This window comes from Dysidea avara, chromosome 1, assembly GCF_963678975.1.
Source record: "Dysidea avara chromosome 1, odDysAvar1.4, whole genome shotgun sequence".
NCBI lineage: Eukaryota > Metazoa > Porifera > Demospongiae > Dictyoceratida > Dysideidae > Dysidea > Dysidea avara.
Window position 1 is genome coordinate 46691420 of NC_089272.1, and position 20830 is coordinate 46712249.

General features: G+C 38.3%; 2 protein-coding genes and 1 long non-coding RNA gene across 6 annotated transcripts in view; 1 reads left to right on the top strand and 2 right to left on the bottom strand.

The window, feature by feature from the left end:
* LOC136265857 (uncharacterized) overlaps positions 1 to 20830 on the bottom strand; it is a 425715-nt gene that overhangs the window by 225185 nt on the left and 179700 nt on the right. The window lies entirely within an intron of this gene.
* LOC136265875 (uncharacterized) overlaps positions 1 to 20830 on the bottom strand; it is an 83836-nt gene that overhangs the window by 29945 nt on the left and 33061 nt on the right. Inside the window, exons 9-12 of the mRNA XM_066060817.1 lie at positions 15562 to 15671; positions 15413 to 15508; positions 15183 to 15354; positions 14978 to 15121 (exon numbers count right to left, since the gene is read on the bottom strand). Of these exons, the coding sequence (XP_065916889.1) occupies positions 14978 to 15121; positions 15183 to 15354; positions 15413 to 15508; positions 15562 to 15671 (522 nt within the window). The remainder of the gene's footprint in view (positions 1 to 14977; positions 15122 to 15182; positions 15355 to 15412; positions 15509 to 15561; positions 15672 to 20830) is intronic.
* Positions 18369 to 19433, top strand: LOC136265896 (uncharacterized). 2 transcript variants are annotated; one of them, XR_010705794.1, is made up of 4 exons: positions 18369 to 18807; positions 18896 to 18977; positions 19021 to 19130; positions 19179 to 19433. It is a non-coding gene; the product is annotated as an uncharacterized lncRNA (long non-coding RNA). The 2 variants fall into 2 exon arrangements; XR_010705795.1 differs by having other exon boundaries at positions 18896 to 18974.

The following is a 20830-nucleotide window of genomic DNA, read 5'->3' on the forward strand; positions in this document are numbered from 1 at the left end:
CATGTAGAGAATTCAGCTACAAACTAGTGACCCTGTAGATACATCAGCTAGAAGAAGTTACCTTGTAGATAGTTCAGCTACAAACAATTCACCCTGTACAGAGCTCAGTTAAAAGAGGTTTCTTTGTAGAAAGTTCAGCTACAAACAAATCACCCTGTAGAGAGATAAGTAAGAAGAAGTTACCTTGTAGATCGTTCAGCTACAAACAATTCACCCTGTAAAGAGATCAGCTAGAAGAAGTTACCTTGTAGAGAGTTCAGCTACAAAGAAACCATCATGTAGAGAATTCAGCCGCAAACAAATCATGTATAGAGAGTTCAGCTACAAACAAATCTCCCTGTAGAGAGATCAGCTAGAAGAAGTTTCCTTGTAGAGAGTTCTGCTACAAACAAATCACCCTGTAGAAAGATCAGCTAGAAGAAATCACCTTGTAGAGAGTTCAGCTTCAGAGAAACAATCATGAGAGAGTTCAGGTACAAACAAATTGTCCTGTAGAGAGATCAGCTAGAAGAAGTTACCTTGTAGAGAGTTCAGCTACAAAGAAACCATCATGTAGATAGTTCAGGTACAAACAAATCATCCTGTAGAAAGATCAGCTATAGAAGAAATCACCTTGTAGAGAGTTCAGCTACAAAGAATCTATCATGTAGAGAGTTCAACTACAAACAAATCACCCTGTAGAAAGATCAGCTATAGAAGAAATCACCTTGTAGAGAGTTCAGCTACAAACAAATCGGCCTGTAGAGAGATCAGCTAGAAGAAATTACCTTGTAGAGAGTTCAGCTACAAAGAAACCATCATGTAGAGAGTTCAGCTGCAAACAAATCACCTGTAGAGAGTTAAGCTACAAACAAATCTCCCTGTAGAGAGATCAGCTAGAAGAAGTCACCTTGCAGGGAGTTCAGTTACAAAGAAATAAACCATGTAGAGAATTCAGCTGCAAACAAATCACCTGTAGAGAGTTCAGCTAGAAACAAGTCACCCTGTAGAGAGATCAGCTAGAAACAAGTCACCCTGTAGAGAGTTCAGCTAGAAGAAGTCACATTGTAGAGCTACAAAGAAACTACCATGTAGAGTTCAGCTGCAAACAAATCACCCTGTAGAGAACTCAGCTACAAACAAATTGCCCTGTAGAAAGATTAGCTAGAAGAAGTTACCTTATAGGGAGTTCAGCTATGAACAGATCACCCTGTAGAGAGTTCAGCTACAAACAAATCACCCTGTAGAGAGTTAAGTTACAAAGAAACCACCATGTAGAGAGTTCAGCTGCAAAAAAATCAATCACTCTGTAGAGAGTTCAGCTAGAAGAAGTCACCTTGTAGAGAGTTAAGCTGCAAATAAATCACCCTGTAGAGAATTCAGCTACAAACAAATCACCCTGTAGAAAGATCAGCTAGAAGAAGTTACCTTGTAGAGAGTTCAGCTACAAAGAAACCACCATGTAGAGAGTTCAGCTGCAAAAAAATCACCTGTAGAGAGTTCAGCTAGAAACAAGCCACCCTGTAGAGAGATCAGCTAAAAACAAGTCACCCTGTAGAGAGTTCAGCTAGAAGAAGTCACATTGTAGAGAGTTCAGCTACAAAGAAACTACCACGTAGAGAGTTCAGCTGCAAACAAATCATCCTGTAGAGAGTTCAGCTAGAAGAAGTCACCTTTTAGAGAGTTCAGCTACAAAGCAACCACCATGTAAAGAGTTCAGCTGCAAAAGACTCAATCACAGATTCAGACAGGTATCAGCCCACTTAAACATTTATTTGCACTCTTTTTTCCCTGCCACTATCAAAATATGGAACAGCCTCCCAGCTACTGCAATTGAAGCAACCAATGTAGATGACTTTCAGAAAAGGATTGTAGACTATTTTTGTATTAATCCAGCTATATAGTCTAAAATGTTGTACATTTTGTTTTCTTGCATGTATCTGTGCTTTATACTCCCTAATGGAGGTCTGCACAGTATTAATAATAAATAAATAAATAAATCACCTTGTAGAAAGATCGGCTAGAAGAAGTTACCTTGTAGAGAGTTCAGCTACAAAGAAACCACCATGTAGAGAGTTCAGCTGCAAACAAATCACCTGTAGAGAGTTCAGCTAGAAACAAGTCACCCTGTAGAGAGTTCAGCTAGAAGAAGTCACATTGTAGAGAGTTCAGCTACAAAGAAACCACCATTTAGAGAGTTCAGCTGCAAACAAATCACCCAGTAGAAAGTTCAGCTATGAACAGATCACCCTGTTGAGAGTTCAGTTAGAAATAAGGAATCCTGTAGAGAGATCACCTAGAAGTATCGCCTTGTAGAGAGTTCAGCTACAAACAAATCACCTGTAGAGAGTTCAGCTACAAACAAATCACCCTGTAGAGAGATCAGCTAGAAGAAGTTACCTTGTAGGGATTTCAGCTACAAACAAATCACCCAGTAGAGAGTTCAGCTACAAAGAAACCATTCTGTAAAGAGCTCAGCTGCAAACAAATCACTTGTACAGAATTCAGCTACAAACAAATCACCCTGTAGAGAGATCAGCTAGAAGAAATTACCTTGTAGATAGTTCAGCTACAAACAAATCACCCTGTAGAAAGATCAGTTAGAAGAAGTTACCTTGGAGAAAGTTCAGCTACAAAGAAACCATTTTGTAAAGAGCTCAGCTGCAAACAAATCACCTGTACAGAATTCAACTACGAACAAATCACCCTGTAGAGAGATCAGCTATAAGAAGTTACCTTGTAGATAGTTCAGCTACAAACAAATCTCCCTGTAGAGAGATCAGCTAGAAGAAATTACCTTGTAGAGAGTTCAGCTACAAAGAAACCACCATGTAGAGAGTTCAGCTGCAAAGAAATCACCCTGTAGAAAATTCTGCCAGAAACAAATTGCCCTATAGAAAGATCAGTTAGAAGAAGTTACCTTTTAGAGAGTTCAGCTACAAAGAAACCATTCTGTAAAGAGCTCAGCTGCAAACAAATCACCTATACAAAATTCAGCTACAAATACATCACCCTGTAGAGAGATCAGCTAGAAGAAGTTACCTTGTAGATCGTTCAGCTACAAACAATTCACCCTGTAGAGAGAGCAATTAGAAGAAGTCACCTTGTAGAGTGTTCAGTTACAAAGAAACCACCATGGAGATTTCTGTAATCAATATATGTGACCGGATTTGCGAAAAGGGGTCTTCCACACACATCCAATTCCGTAAACGTTGGATACCATAACTCAGTGTTCAAGTAACATATTAACCTGAAAATGTCACCATGTATTCAGCTATAGTGGTGCTCACCACTGCCCAAATATCAAGGCAATAGCTCTTTCCAATCTGAAGTTATCAATTGTCAAAGTTGGCAAATTGGATGTGTGTGGAAGACCCCTTTTCACAAATCCGGTCACATATGTATTATACAGTATATATAATTTGTACATTTACTGATAAAATATTTAAAGTACATCTACTTCATCTTTTCTTCTTCCTGTCAGTAGTAAAGAAAAAACATAGGTTAAAAAAGTCCCAAAGCTGGCCATAGGCCGGCTTTGGGGTATACAAATACAAAAAGAAATGAAATCTAATCCAAAACAGCCAAGCTGTAAAAAAAGTGTGCGGCCCTCAGAAAGGCTATGGTGAAAAAAGATGTGAAATCCAAGGTGGCGGCCAAGAAATGGCTGTGATGGTAGGTTAATGGTAAAAATTTTAATAATGACAATTTAGGTAAATTTTGTGAAGTGGCACAAAAATTCACCTGAATTGTCGTTATTAAAATTTTTACCATCAACCTACCATCACAGCCATTTCTTGGCCGCCACCTTGGATTTCACATCTTTTTTCACCATAGCCTTTCTGAGGGCCGCACACTTTTTTTACAGCTTGGCTGTTTTGGATTAGATATATACATAACTAAGATATCAGTTGTAGGTGACAGACAGTTGAAATACTCTGCTCTTATCCCAATCTTACCGTGGTCTGCTTTTGGAAACTCCAGTCATATCTTAATCCAGCGCTCTGATCCATCCTCATTTAAACATGATGTAACACAAATATTGTGTACAATTGCATAAAATTAATGTAATAAGTGTTCGTTGGATGTTTAAGCTTTACTGCTTGTAGGCGTAAAATTCAATACCATGATTCTCACAATTTAAAGTGCAATCTCACATTCTCACATCTCCATGTTCGGATAATCACTGATTGTAATTGCATACTAATATATCCCTTATGTTTACGTGCCAGTCAATTCCCCTAGAATTGTATTACTGTGCATCTTTTCTACCTGCACACTAGGGTTGGATAATATTTCAATAAATCACCAATATCGCCTAAGCAAGTGCTCGCAATACCATTATCACATGTATTTTACCTTTAATATTTATCGCATTTTGCAATAATTATCACATTTATCATCTATTTTGTGTCTCTTCTAGGCCTTATATTTGATATAGTTTGTGCATATTATTGCTAACTGTGTCAATAGGTTAACTCGTTAGCAAAAAATTTATGTTTGTAAACTAATTTTCAGTGAAAACAAGCAGTCATACGACTTCGCAAACTATATGGTAGAGTTTAAATTTTCACATGCAATATTGCAATAATTGCATTAAATGGCTCATGCAATAATCGCATGTCATAAATTCAATATCGCCCAACCCTACTACACACACTGTGTTGGCCATGCACTTTGTACATGCCCCATTAGTAGGTTGTCCCGTTGGTGATTGTACTTGGTTGCATTTGCCCAGGGCCTAGTAATAATAATAATAATAATAATTAAACCAAATCAATGGTTCAAAACAGGCTAAAGTGAGAGTACACTTCTTTATCCAATATACTGTACTAAATCTATTCATTCATGTTACATCAAGGCCTCGGACACTCATACAGTTTGCTACAGGGTACTTGTTATAAGAAAAATCAATCATCATAACTCATGTGCATGCATACAAGTAAACAATCGTATTACAAGTAAAATAATTAACTACAATAACAAAAAAAACCTAGTGAAAACAGACAAGCTGTACAAAAAGGTGTGGCCCCAAAAAGATGTGAAGTGAAATCCAAGGTTGAGGCCAAGAAATGGCTGTGATGGTAGGTTAATGGTAAAAACTTTAATAATGACAATTAATTCGGGTGAATTTGGTGCCGCTTGGTCTTGGGCACCAAATTGTCGTTATTAAACTTTTTACCCCTAACCTATCATCACAGCTATTCCTTGGCTGCTACATTGGATTTCACATTTTCTTCACCATGGCCTTTTCCCATTAACCTACCATCACAGCCATTTCAGGGGCGGATCTAGAATTTATGAAAGGGGGGGGGGGGACTAACTCAAGGTACTAATCTCTTGGGTAGAGGTGTGCTTTGCACACTTCCCAGCATGCTTTGCATGCTGGAAACTAGGGGGGTCTGGGGGCATGCCCCCCAGGAAAATTTTGAAAAATAGATGCTAAAATACTGCAATTCGGAGACATTTTCACATAAAATTCATAATATTTTCTGCCTGTAGATATTTTATATACTGCATGCCTTTAGATTATAGGTATGGCTCTCTGAAGCATTTCGCTAATGGAAAAGTTTGGGTAGGTACAGGCAACCAAGTACATGATGCACCTCTCTCACAATTGCACAACACTGAATAGGTGCATGTTAGAATAATAATGTTGAAAGCGGAAAATTTTGCAATTTGAACAATACAAGATTGAATCTGAGAGCATTTTCAATGAAAATTGTGTACTTGAATTAAGTACAGTATTGCCATACATATTAACTACACAAGTAGATGAATGAAGCCTTTTAAACAGACCAATGCACTTCATTGTATGTATAGGTGCAGGCAGATTTGGAAAAATTCCATAACAGAACCAACTACATGTTTCCAGTGAATTTTCTATTAGAGTAGTTAGCTGACTGCTCTATTAGAGTATCTCGATCTTGTACATCTCCAATGCTGATCCGGGTCCTTGTTGCATAAACTTTAGCATAAATCCAATGATAATACCTTGGAAAGATGTTTATAAGGTGGTTTTATGAGTATTTGTATTATTAGTGATCATATAATTATGCTAAGACAAAATTTCATTGTAATCCCTCAGCATATTGATCAAGTAAAGCCTAAATATGAAGGGGGGGGGGGGGCTTCAGCCCCCAAAGCCCCCCCCCCTGGATCCGCCCCTGCATTTCTTGGCCGCCACCTTGGATTTTACATCTTTTTTTGGGGGCCCCACCTTTTTAAAAGCTTGGCTGTTTTTGATTAGATATCACTTCCTTTTGTATTTGTATACACCAAAGCTGGCCTATGGCTTGCTTTAGAGCTTCTTAAACCTATCTTTTTTCTTTACCACAGGAAGAAGAAAAGAATTAATGTAGATGTTTAATACTACAACTATTTTTGAGTAATTATATACATATATTTATTACATGCCAATTATTCCCTACAGGATAACTTGTTTGCAGCTGATCTCCCTATTGGGTGTCTTGAAATGTAGCTGAACTCTCTACAGGGTGATCTTCTTGTAGCTGAACTCTTTACAGGATTCTCTCTAAAGGGTTACTTGTTTCTATAGCTAGACTCTCTACACAGTTATCTGTTTGTAGTTGGATTCTCTACAGGGTGATTTGCTTGTATTCTACAGGGTGGGTGATTTGTTTGCAACTGAACTCTCCACAGGTTGATTTGTTTGCAGCTAAACTCTCTACAAGGTAATTTTTTTCTAGCTGATCTCTCTACAGGAGGTGATTTGTTTGTAGCTGAACTCTCTACAAGGCGATTTGTTTCTAGTTGATCTCTCTACAGGGTGATTTGTTTGCAGCTTAACTCTCTCCAGGGTGATTTCTTTGTAGCTGAAATATCTACAGGATAGATTCTTTGTAGCTGAACCCACTACAAGGTGACTTGTTTCTAGCTTATCTCTCTACAGGTGGGGTGATTTGTATATAGCTGAACTCTTTACAGGGTGATCTGTTTGTAGCTAAACTCTCTACAGCATGATTTGTTTGTAGCTGAACTCTCTAGGGTGTGACTTGTTTCTGGCTGATATCTCTATAGGGTAACTTGTTTGTGGCTGAACTCTCCACTGGGTGTGTTTTTGTAGTTGAACTCTCTACAAAGTGACTTCTTCTAGCTGATCTCACTACAGTGTGACTTGTTTATACTTGAACTCTTTACAGGGTGATCTGTTAGTAACTGAACTCTCTACAGGGAGATCTATTTTTAGCTGAGCTTTCTACATGTAGGATGATTTGTTTCTTGCTGATATCTCTATAAGGTAACTTATTTGTGGCTGAACTCTCCACAGAGTGTTTTTTTAAGCTGAACTCTTTACAAAGTGACTTATTCTAGCTGATCACACTACAGTGTTACTTGTTTCTGCTTGAACTCTTTACAGGGTGATCTGTTAGTACCTGAACTCTCTACAGGGAGATCTATTTTTAGCTGAGCTTTCTACATGTAGGGTGATTTGTTTCTTGCTGGTATCTCTATAGGGTAACTTGTTTGTGGCTGAACTCTCCACAGAGTATTTTTTGAAGTTGAACTCTCTACAAAGTGACTTCTTCTAGCTGGTCTCTCTACAGTATGACTTGTTTCTGCTTCAACATTCTACAGGATGATCTGTGCATAGATGAACTCTATACAGGATGATCTATTTGTATCTGAGCTCTCTACAGGGTGACTTATTTCTAGCTGATCTCTCTATAGGGTGGCTTGTTCCTAGCTGAACTCTGTACAGGATGGTTTCTTGTAATTGAACTCTCTACAGGGTGGTTTATTTGTAGCTGAACTCTTTACAGGGTGACTTCTTCTAGCTGATCTCTGGAACTTGTTTCTAGCTAATCTCTCTACAGGGTGATTTGTTTGTAGCTGAACTCTCTACAAGGTGATTTATTTGTGGTTGAAATTTCTACAGGGTGATTTGTTTGAAACTGAACTATCTACGGGTGATTTTTTTGTAGCTGAAATCACTACATGCTGATTTGTTTATAGCTGAACCCTCTGCAGGGTGGTTTCTTTGTAGCTAAACTCTCTACAAGGTGAATTCTTCTAGCTTATCTCTCTACAGGGTGACTTGTTTCTAGCTGAACTCACTACAGGGTGATCTGTTAAAGGGTGTATTTTGTAGCTGGACTCTCTACAGGGTGACTTGTTTCTAGCTGAACTCACTACAGGGTGATCTGTTAAAGGGTGTATTTTGTAGCTGGACTCTCTACAGGGTGACTTGTTTCTAGCTGAACTCTCTACAGAGTAATTTGTTTGTGGCTGAACTCTCTGCAGGATGATTTGTTTGTAGCTGAGCTCTCTACAGGGTGGTTTCTTGTAGATGAATTTTCTACAAGGTAACTTCTTCTAGCTGATCTCTCTACAGGATGACTTGTTTCTAGCTGATCTTTTGCTTTGAACTAATCTCTCTACAAGGTAAGTTATTTCTATCTGATCTCTCTACAGGGTGCTAGCTGTTCTCTTAAGTTTGTAGCTGAACTCTCTACAGGGTGGCTTATTTGTAGCTGAACTCTCTAAGGCTGATTTGTTTGTAGCGGAAATCACTACAGGGTGATTTGTTTATAGCTGAACCCTCTGCAGGGTGGTTTCTTTGTAGCTAAACTCTCTACAAGGTGAATTCTTCTAGCTTATCTCTCTACAGGGAGATTTGTTTCTAGCTGAACTCACTACAGGGTGATCTGTTAAAGGATGTATTTTGTAGCTGGACTCTCTACAGGGTGACTTGTTTCTAGCTGAACTCTCTACAGAGTAATTTGTTTGTGGCCGAACTCTCTGCAGGATGATTTGTTTGTAGCTGAGCTCTCTACAGGGTGGTTTCTTGTAGATGAATTTTCTACAAGGTAACTTCTTTTAGCTGATCTCTCTACAGGATGACTTGTTTCTAGCTGATCTTTTGCTTTGAACTAACCTCTCTACAAGGTAAGTTATTTCTATCTGATCTCTCTACAGGGTGCTAGCTGTTCTCTTAAGTTTGTAGCTGAACTCTCTACAGGGTGGCTTATTTGTAGCTGAACTCTCTAAGGCTGATTTGTTTGTAGCTGAAGAGACTCTCTGCAGGGCAAATTTGTTTGTAGCTGAACTCTCTACAAGGTACGTAACTTGTTTCTAGCTAATTTCTCTGCAGGGTAACTGAACTCTCTACAGATTGATTTGTTTGTAGCTGAACTCTCCACACTACAAGGTAACTTTTACTAGCTGATCTCACTACAGTGTGATTTGTATGTAGTTGATCTATCTACAGTTTGTTTCTCTAGCTGGGTGATTTGCTTGTAGCTGAACTCTCTACATGGTGACTCGGTTCTAGCTGGTAATCTGCATGCAAGGTAAATCATTGCTAGCTAATAATATCTCTACAGGGTAAATTGTGTCTAGCTGATCTATCTCTACAGGGTGATTTGTTTGTAGCTGAATTTTCTACAGGGTGATTTGTTTGTAGTTAAACTGTCTACAAGGTGACTTGTTTGTAGCTGATCTCTCTACCAGGTGATTTTTTTTCTAGCCGAACTCTTTACAGGGTGATTTGTTTTTAGCTGATACCGTAGACTCCGGTTATTAAGTGCATACGCTTATAATTTTTGGACGAATTATTTGTGAAATACACTACACTTGTTAAGTGCATGCACTTAAAAAGTGATAGTAACAGGATTCTACTAGGCAAATATTACTCATGCCCACCACGTTTTTCTAGTGGTTTAGTTACCAGTATTCAGTCAAATAGCTTGCTTCATTCGAGGAAACAACAGTCCTTTAAAGTCGGGCACAGTTATCGCTAATACAGGAAGTGGTATCTGCTAGACACATGCCTGGTGAAGTATCTGAGTGTACTGTGATGCCTCTGGCTTGTTCTATTGGCATTTTGCTACCATTTGACATAGTACAAGCTTGCAGGAGCGATTTTAACTACTAGGGGCATAGTGAAGGTTTTTTAAAGGGAGGTTCCACCAGAAGTACTGAGTTACCAGAAGCAGGAATCTGGGGGCTTCCCCAACCGCTGAGAGACTTTCAATATTTTAATGAATCAAAACTAAGCAAACTGCTATATTTTATGCAAAAAGTACATTAATTATAATGCATATAAGTGCTCCTGGGATGAAGCTAGTACTAGATAAAGCTACCTAGTGGAAACAGACAGCATAACACATAGAGACACATATAGTAATATGTATGTGATTGTTATCGCACTGGTATAGGAACCATAAATCCATTGATACAAATGTCATGACTTGCAATCAAAAATTATAACTATACAAATATGCATTAATTTTGCATAACACAAGTGATATACTGGAGTTCTACATCTTTAAACACTGCACATCAAAGCTATAGCATTGTAAGATCATGCTCAGCTTTGTAGAAAAACTTCATATGAATATGGATATTTACATGCATGTTCTAATAGAGTATACTTGACTGCTCTATCAGGGTACATCGATCTTATAAACAAGTTTTGAAGAGGGTTCATGTTACCTCTGTAAATCCTTCCCTGAGAGATGAATGCAAGCTTTATCAATTGTTGTGCTGGCCCATTACACTATTTTACTAGAGATTACTCACTCATTTTGTCCTGCCACACTAAATGGTGTGTTTAGGATCCTACTTGCAGAAGTCTAAATTTCACAGGGGGATTCCTGAACCACCCTTCCCTACGTTCCTGAACTACCGTATTTACTTGATTTGGGCCCCAGGGATACTATTATTTTTGTCCAAAAATAAGGATAAAGCCCTTCGAATAGAGCTGCACTGCGGTATTGTTAAAGGGTGAGCTACTAATATTTTAAACCTGCCTCTGCTATAGCTTTTCTAAATTATAGCTTTATAAACCAATCACAAAATGTTGCTACTTACTTCCTCTATACAAGACCTTTCTTTCACTCAAGCCCTTGTAGCACAACCATGTCACATCTCATGCTATGTGGTCAATTTACTATAATATCCAGAATTTCAATGATGTGACAGCCGTTTAAGTTTTACTAGGACAATGCCTTCCTTAAATCGAAATGGAGATAAATACTAAAGGTATGAGAGTACTAGTTAAGAGTAATTACTAAAGTATAGTGCAGTACTATTCGAGGGTGTGGTACAAGTAAAATTATTTTCAGAAACAAGGATAAAGACCTTCAAATAGTATTACACCGCAGTATTATTTGAGGGTTCCACACAAATCGAGTAAATAATGGTATATGCGCTTAACAGAAAGTGTTTAGTGCAAGTACTTCATATGCACTTAACAAGCAATATGCATTTAATAACCGTGTGTGCCAAATAACCGGGGTTTACAGTATCTCTACAGGGTGACTTAATTGTTTGTAGCTGAACTCTGTACAAGGTGATTTGTTTGTGGCTGAACTTTCTGCAGGATGAATGGGTTTTAAGCTGATCTCCCTACAAAGTGACTTATAATGGTCTGAATCGCTAGAGCAATTCATTCGTAGCTGTATGGTGATTGTTCTATTAGAGTATCTTGGCAGTTGAATGTTCTATTATGGTTCGAATGTTCTATTATGTTTTGACTGTTCTATTAGAGTATCTCAATCTCGCTTTTGCTACATGTAGTTTGCTTTCGAATCATAACTAAATGGTTTGCACTTCGATTCTTCTGTACTACTGCAAGTAACGTAAGGTGGGACAATTTCGTGCGTGGGACAATTTCGTAATTTCAACTTTGCTGGGCTGTAACGTTTCAACAGTTTTATCAAATCAGTCAACATTTACGGTGAAGATATGTTATGCTATGGGGATTAATTTGCACTAAAGCAGTAGGTTCTGATTTTGTTGGTTTTTTTCGAAAACACAGTTTGATTGAAGCAGTGTAACACAATTTTGCTGCAAAGATTTTATTTCATACCAACACTTACTCCAGGTTGTTTCTTTTAATCATTAATACCATTGTACTACTTCTACCTGCTTAGTTTTAATAATTATTTCCAAAATCAAGCTTATTTTGTGACGCAACTGAATGATTGCACATTGAAATCAATTGAACAAGAAATGCAGTGCTGCAGTGTATCTGTGGCTGTTTTAAGGACTAACCTTGCTCTGTAGTATGCTTCATACCAAAATAAGATAGTTTTCTTGGGATTGGTGATCTTCGTAGCTTGCAGCAGAAATCTACGAAATTGCCCCACACTCGTTTTTTGATGCCACCAGGTATTTTGTGTCATATCTCCATAACAGATATAAATATATGTATACCAAATCACTTACAATTTGGCATGCATAGAGTCCATAAACACATGGTATTTGTAACTATATATGTGACCAGATTTTACAGAACCGAACCAAATCGCACATCAGGAAAAATCAAACTAACACCACCAGTGGATAGCTGCACTATCGTACTACAAGTTTTGACCCTCAGCACTACTCAAACTACACGAGGCTGGTTTTAATAGACGTCTTTTCTGGGTGGTGTGGAGTGCCCAAATGGCGGTTTCAGGCCTTGTGAAGGACCTGGCTTGGCAAGAATCAGTGGTTTACTGGTGGACAGCCTTATAATGTTGGCCAGACGTGTTCTCTGTAGATTTTGCTACATATCAGCCACTAAGGAGCCAGCACAGCCTGGTAATCTCGTGTCTGGACTCCAATCGTGGTCTGCCTCCATTTTGAGGCCTATCTTTTGCCCTCCCCGCCACCCCCCAGCCTCCACCCCTTTGTGAGCACTCGTGATACTACTTCGCTCATCCAACTGCTCAGATTTTCTATCTTATTTGGCGAGAAACTGTACAAGCAGCTACAAGTACTGGAAGTGGCTTGAAGGTAACAGATTGATGCATCTTTTGTGTAAATTTCATACGTGTGCTTGCTATCCTTGGAGAGTTATGCTGGCTTAAATTCTTTAAAACCGTTTATCTCGAAACTTCTAATGTGCGATTTGGATCGTTTTTCCAAAATCCAGTCACATATGGTAGCAATTGATTGTGTTGATCACAAGTTATCAATGCAAAAGCAAATATTATTATATATGAAATTGCCCTGCCTTACCTTACTTTCTATGATTATTATTCCAGCTACACACCGATTTTCAGCTCATTGCTCGATTTGCCTGGTAGGCGTGAAAACTAATAGTTTTTTATTCATAAAAATTGATTGCATAATTGTGACACAGATTGGGTTTTGTGTCATACCTCCATGGCCTTTTTCTGAATTCCTTTTAAAGCACAAAAGGCACTCCTACAATGGTTACTCCATCTACAGGTGTACATAGCATTTTCAGTTCATTCCTTCAAGGGGTTTACCCTGTAGGCATGTCAGAATTTTACCTTATTTTACATGAAAAATCAGTCATAACTCTGTGAATGTTCATCGGATTCCTACCAAACTTGGTACTGGGATCCGCTGTAATGAGCCCTTTAAGTGTGCCAAATTTCAGCCCGATTGGAGTTCACATTCATGTTTAATGGTGGATTTTGAAAACTGTGCAAAATGAAGAATGAAATTAAAACAAAATTTTGGTCGCAGATCTAGTCACAGTAATTGGTCTCAATTTTGCTGTCACAGACTCATGGAACGTAAGGCATATTTAAATTTCAATTGTTTGAAAATCATCCCTATGCTTCTGGTTACCTACACTGTATATATTGCTGATGCTTTAAATTATGCCAGCATGATCTGCCAGAGCCTACACCATATATGCTTACGTGCACAAAAATACAACACTCAGGGGGTGCTTACGCGGCACACACAGCCAGAGTACTCGGCTTTTCCTTGTGTTGTATTAGCCTCTTGACATTCTCCCTCATGCTGTACTTTGACAGTGCTTTAATTATAACATTATTATAGTACCATCATCACAAAGTTATTAATGAATGAGTGAATCCACTGTTGCCCCAAACAAAATTAGTGTGAGTTTATGCTGTCCATTCATAGTTGCTTAATGCAGTAAAAGTGATCTTGTCATGATTTGAGACTTCTATGGGATTTATACAGCTCCCCATGAGACCCATTATTTGCTAGTTGGTGAGACCCACTGTTTTCTAGTTAAACCAGGTACACACCCACAGCCGGCCAAAGGCCAGCAGTGGGCGTGTGCCTGGTTTACTGAAATTGTTTTCATAAAAATGTGTGTTTGTGTATGTGTGTGTACTGTACCTACATTACCTATGTTTGTCTGTCCATATGCACCCAAGTGAGCAAAAACGTTTAAAATGGTAAAAAGTAGCCAGGATGTAAGAATTGAAAGCTAAATTATGCCTGTATTAAACTTACACACGCATAAACTTAACTCTGAGGTGGTTTGTTCTTGGCTGTCTGAAATACGTGTATGGCGACTCTTCATATACTTCTTGAACAGTCTTTCCTTTCAGTTTTATAGATATTAACAACTTTAAAAACAACATTGAAGGCTGCTCAGGCTACTAGAAATAACGTATCTTTGAGTTGAAAGGGGGCCTTTACCCGTACTTACACAAACAAAAATGAAGGGTAGCCTCAAGGCTTTCTCTAAACAATTCACATGAGAAAACATGATAGACACACTATAAAACAGCTGAGAAGATACTTCTGTGTGTAATTCGTATTTTAAAGTGGTTTGTTAAAGTCGTATGCTTCCTTAGCAGTGCATAGCAACATAATTAACAAATTACAAAATAATTCATGAATTATGAAATACACCAAATCACAGTATTCACAAATCTTATTACCTCACTGAATTTATAATAGTAATAGCATGAATATATCATTAATTTAGTTAGAATGGGATAGCATTAACTGCATGGGCGCCTGGTTTTTAGAAGTAACATAACATCAACTTGTTTTGTACTGTAACAAAATTTACAGTAAGAGATGCAATTACAGTAAGCAACAAGTAATTAGCTCATATCCTTCAATAGAAAATTAGCATGTGCTAAACAAATATTGTACTGTAACATGTGCAGAAAGATATGTGTGTAACAACCAGACTATGCAGCACTGAAAGTTGTATGCTTCTAAACAAGTAGTACAGTGACCATAGTTTTTAAGATTTCAAGAAGCATCATTTTTTGGTGAATTTATGCACTATGGTGTTTACCAGTTTTATTAGCTGATGACAGATCAGGTATCACAGTCATGATCACTGGAGATCGTAATACTATATCTTCAGTTGGGGGACAAGACACTACCCAGTTGTCAGCAGTAACCAAAGCAACATCATTTTCACAGCCATAGGGACGATCTATTTGGAATGGGGTAATGCACAAAACAAATAAGTTATTAACAAGTACTATTTTTCATACCTTCTAGATATACCACATTCTGATTGGTACCATTGATTGTAAATGATTCTTGTGCCACACAAAGTGGCAATACTGATCCTGTGGTGTATGTACCACAAGAAAAAGAGGACAGGGATCTGATTCCATCCACACAAATAGAATTACTACCATAACTTTCTACATCATTTTTCAGCTGAAATATTTGATGACTTAACTTACAGTACCTGATATGCACAAGATTAGCAACTAACCGTTACATTCAGTTCAGTACGACAATAATGTTTTGGTTCATCAGCAAGTAAAACAGGACATTCATCGAAACCAGCCCAATCAGTAGAGCAGGTACCCTGAGCAATACGTGGACTTGATACATTATCCCTTGTACTCACAACAACAGTACCTTAGACAAGTGGTCATAAGTACACATCATTTCATCTGAACTAGCATCACACAAGTAAGGGTACACACTCTCATTAACACATCGTTCAGTTAGGAAAGCACAACCTAAATCTAAAATATGATTAAATGCATCAATGCAACTTGATAAACTGCCTGCAGTATATAAAAGCTCTGCACATTATATGATTATGCAGTTACAAGTTATTCATACATACATGTAGCTGACTAGTCTACTCACTATTGTATCCACCTCTATAGATGTCATGCCACTGCCACCACCTCAGCACTGAACGTCAAGTGCTGGAGAGCTGGATACCAGTGATGACCAAAAAGCTTACTTGAAGCTATTACACTTAATAATCATTAGGATCAAGAAAATTAGGTCCATGCACATTTTAGTTACAAAATATTGATGTGATCATAGAGCAGCTAAAATTCTAATAGAACAGCCATACAGTGATGGATAACAGCTAGGTAGCTACATGAAACAACACTCCAAGTAGCAACTAGCTAAAGATTGGAAGGAAAGTTATTTACGATATGCTGTAGTGTATTCTCTAATTCAGCAATACTGACAACACTGGTGACACAATTTTGGAAATGATGATGTTTTTTGGTAGCATATTCTTTGCCAAAAGCATAATGCTCCATTACAGTACATGCAACATAATATTCAACCACATGCATAGAAAGGGGAGGTTTTTGCATCACTGGACAGGTCACCTATATAGTTTCATTTCATGTATAACTATTTAAGTAATCACAAAGCTAATTGTATTCTGTAATGGCTGCCATTCTACTAATACTTGTCAATACAGCGAATACTGTGGAACCTGTATATAATTGTAACCTTGGGGCCATATATTTATGGCCTTTATATACAGGTGGCTGTTATAGAGTTCAACTACATTTCAAGTCACCCTGTAGAGAGTTCAGCTAGAAAGAAGTCACCCTGTAGAGAAATGAGCTATACCTGCAGTGTCTATATGCAAGGGCGGCTACTAATTGAGGGCAGCATTAATAACTCTCAGACCCTGCCATCTGCGGCATCTATCAACTACTTACAACAACACTGCTGACAAATACAGCTACAGCTATTTGTGATATTGAAATTTAATGCTTGTACAATCATAATATAGAATATTATTGTTAAACATCGAGTTTATACCATAAGTACGTAGCTCATTACAGTCAATCAGTAGTCCAAATAGCTAGCTATACATACATCTGAACTTCAGTTGCGATCAGCACTGGGATGTGGAATTAATAGTTTAACCAATATTTTAATATGTTTTAGAGGGCTGGACATCTTATAGGTACACGGCACTTCTAATCCAACTCCATACTTGTGTTTTCCTGTGATGGTACATTCGATAGAACCAAACCCAAAACTGTCTTCAGTGCCTGACTGATGCCTTCAGACAAGTGTAACTTGACAATAGCTAAGGATACAGGTTCACAGCGCAACTGGAAGCATATACAGATATATACAAAACTGTCATTTTCAGACGTATACGGAGAATATACAGACAAATACAGAGACGGAGCAAGATGGCAGGCCAACAGGTGTATAGCTTGCCAATGGACAATGTTACACATTTGTGAATGTCTTCTTCTGTTCCCATAATTGAGGTCAAGACTCACTGCATCGTGTGAAATATCGTCAAGGGCGAATTGCTATTGTGACAAAGAACCAGCCGCAGTTACAGTACTGAATGACTGATGCTCAACGTGGCAGTATGGTGCAGAATATAGATGGCAGAAGTGACTGATGTTTCGAGTGAGTACTAGTTTGTATGTACAAATATAACAGCAGTTAGCCACTGTCCTTGTTGAGCTACCAGCAGCCCAAAAGGAATGAAGAACTGCATGGTTTTTCCCAGGCCACTTTTGGGTATATCGTATGCCCTTGCTCGCTTGTCCCTTTTATTCTTTTAGTCAATGGGTCGGGACAAGAGACTGAACCATGGATGAAAAATCATGCAGCTAGCTATACTTAGAAAGAAAAGAAAGTCTTTGGGTAACATGCTGCCACAAACAGTGTCATGTAGCTACAGTATAGGTGGACATGGAACAGACTTAAATGCTACAGATCGTATATTAGTTATAATTATTTTCAGTTTGTAGGAATTTGGTTAGACAATATGAATTCCTAGCCTAATTTGTGGGCCACTCTTTACAAACTTTAGCCAGAGAGATTCTTTGTGATGTACAAAATATCAGCATTATGTTATTAGTAAGTTTGATTCAAGGTGCAAACATTAGCAGATTCTTGATGGCAGATATTTAGTAGTGGCCCAACACTGCTATCACATAGTAAAATATCTGTTTTCTTGCCGACCCAATGACAAAACAGTTCTCTGGCTGTAGACTAGTTGCTCACCGCCAATCTGTATATGGCAGCATACTTTTTCTGTTGTTCAAAGAGAAAGTGGCATAGCCACAACAGACTAGTAGAGTCAATCCAATGGTTCCAGCATAGAATCTGGGCTTGCCTGATTTCTGTGGTCCTGGAACAGAGGTGTAAAAGTCCAAGTGGGTCAATGAAGGTGCAGAATAAACTTTTGTTGAGTCAGTCTGGCAGTGTTCACCCCTTCAAAAAGAACAACAGAAGCTTGCACACATGCAGTAGTAAGCACGGGATTGCTTGAGTGTGGGATTGTAAGGGGTCATTCTTTACACAACACTCATAAAACTGTCAACACGCTTTACTTACCAGTTCTACGCTTTACTTACCAGTTCTATTCATCTGATCTCTTGTGTGAGCATTCTGTGGGATGCTTTGCATCTGTGGGAGCTGGTGCAATGTATTGAGAGGTCCATCTGTGTCAGATAAGTCCCTATTAATTATTGTGATATTCCTGTAGTGTGCTTTAAATCTTTGTACCATGTTATTATAAAGTGCCCAGCTAGTTGTTAATGTAATATCTATGGTTACAGACAAAAGTGTAACTGTTGCATCTTTGTCTCATCTCTCTTGAGTGTGGTGCATATGACTGGCCAGCCCACGCCCAAGACAACATGTGGCCATGTATACCCCTTAGCTTTGTGTGCTAATAGTATTGGCAAGAATAAATAATAATTTATTGTAGGTATTGGTATGAATTTTACTTGTGTACACCATGTCTTGTGTAAAATATCCTCTACTTATATAGCTGCATGAACACCAAACGATGACACAGACAATTTAAACTCTTAGGAAGGACGTTGGTGAGCTGTGAAGTCAGATGAACAACAAGAAATTGCAGTAAGGAAAAGTCCATGCAATGTACCATTACCAATCAGTGTTATAATCACAAATTTTTTAATTTACAACAACTTCATAAATATTATAGGTTTTTTGATTGTTATATTCTACTGCTTGCTAGCAAATTTACTCAAGATGAAAAGGAAAGCTGATGACCATTTTCCTAAGTTGTAAGTTTGTCTTTTGTTCATATATCTCTAATTCTGTTCACAGAGCAGTACATCGACACTGTGATTCAAGCATTTGCATCGTCAACCATGAAGGAGTGAGTCGCATAAACAGTTAAAAAAGAGGGGAACATAAACTACAGATAGTCAGATACTGTAATATGCAAGCTGTATTATGTTGACTTTACATATGTTTTTTCATAGTAGGAGAATTATATGGGACGATGAAAGTGATCAGGTGTTACATGTCCTACTAACCTCTGTGGAGAACTTACAGTATGTGTATATGTGTACCCACTTCAAAGGGAAGAGAAACTGTATAAGTGGTATAATAGAACTGCTATCAGTGCTCAGGAATGCATTATCGAGAAATGGAGGTAGTATATGTGACTGGATTTTGGAAACAACAATCCAAATCACACATTAGAAGTTTCAAGATAAACAGTTTTAAAGAATTCAAGTCAGCATAACTTTCCAAGGATAGCAAGCACACATATGAAATTCACACAAAAGTTGCATCAATCCATTACCTTCCAATATTGTAGCTGCTTGTAGAGTTTCCTGCCAAATACATTAAGGCAGAAAATCTGAGCAGTTGGATGAGTGAAATAGTATCACGAGTGCTCACAAAGGGGTGGAGGGTGGGGGTGGTAGGGTGGGCAAGAAATAGACTTCAAAATGGAGGCAGACCACGATTGGAGTCTAGACAAGCAATTACAGGGCTGTACTGGATCCTTAGTGGCTTCCATGTATCAAAATCAACAGAACAAAATGTCTGGCCAACATTATCAGGCTGTCCACCAGTAAACCACTGATTCTTGCCAAGCCAGGTCCTTTACAAGGCCAGAAACCACCATTCGAACTCTCTACTTTGCCTAGAAAAGATTTCTGTAAAAACCAGCCTTGAACAATTTGAGTAGCTCTGAGGGTCAAAACTATTAGTACGATAGTGTACTGTAGCTTTCCACTGGTGGTGTTACTTTGATTTTGTTTGTTGTACAATTTGGATCGATTTTGTAAAAACTGGTCACATATACAAGTTATGTTCCTCCTAGGAGGGATATAACTTCTATACAAGTACACAGAAAAAATGGAATTTTCAACTAGAATAGGGACCATAGCGCATTGATAAAAAGTACTGAAACAAGCTGCAAGATATTAAATAACAGTAAAACAATAAGAAGTGTTATATCCCGACTGTGCATTTCCATTATGGTATCTTGAGCACAGTAGGGATATAACACTTCTTATTGTTTTACTGTGATTTAATATCACGCACTACTCCAGCTTGTTTCGGTACTTTTTACCAAAAGAAAACTATTTAGCTGCACTGTGCATGACACCACACCTGTATGTATACAGGAGCAAATATATATTAAGGTCAATGCTACTGCTGCATGAGGCTGCTTGGTGCTGTTCATTTTGCTGCCATGTTACCCAGATGTGTGTGTGTGTTTGTGTGTGTGTGTTTGTGTGTGTGTGTTTGTGTGTGTGTGTATGTGTGTGTGTGTGTGTGTGTGTGTGTGTGTGTGTGTGTGTGTGTGTGTGTGTGTATGTGTGTGTGTGTGTGTGTGTGTGTGTGTGTGTGTGTGTGTGTGTGTGTGTGTGTGTGTGTGTGCGTGTGTGTGTGTGTGTTATTTGCTGCTATTACAGGATTTGCAATGAGAAAATGAAATACCTTTTTATACCTATGCAGCTGCATGGCAACCTAGCTGCAGTTATGCGTGTGTGTTATTTGCTGCTATTTGGGTCCTAGCCAGCGTTATTTAAAGGTGGCCAAAAGCATCAAGCATAATGCTAGTATAATGCCGACAATATTTAAAATTTGATTATAAAGTGCAATGCTCACGCTTAAA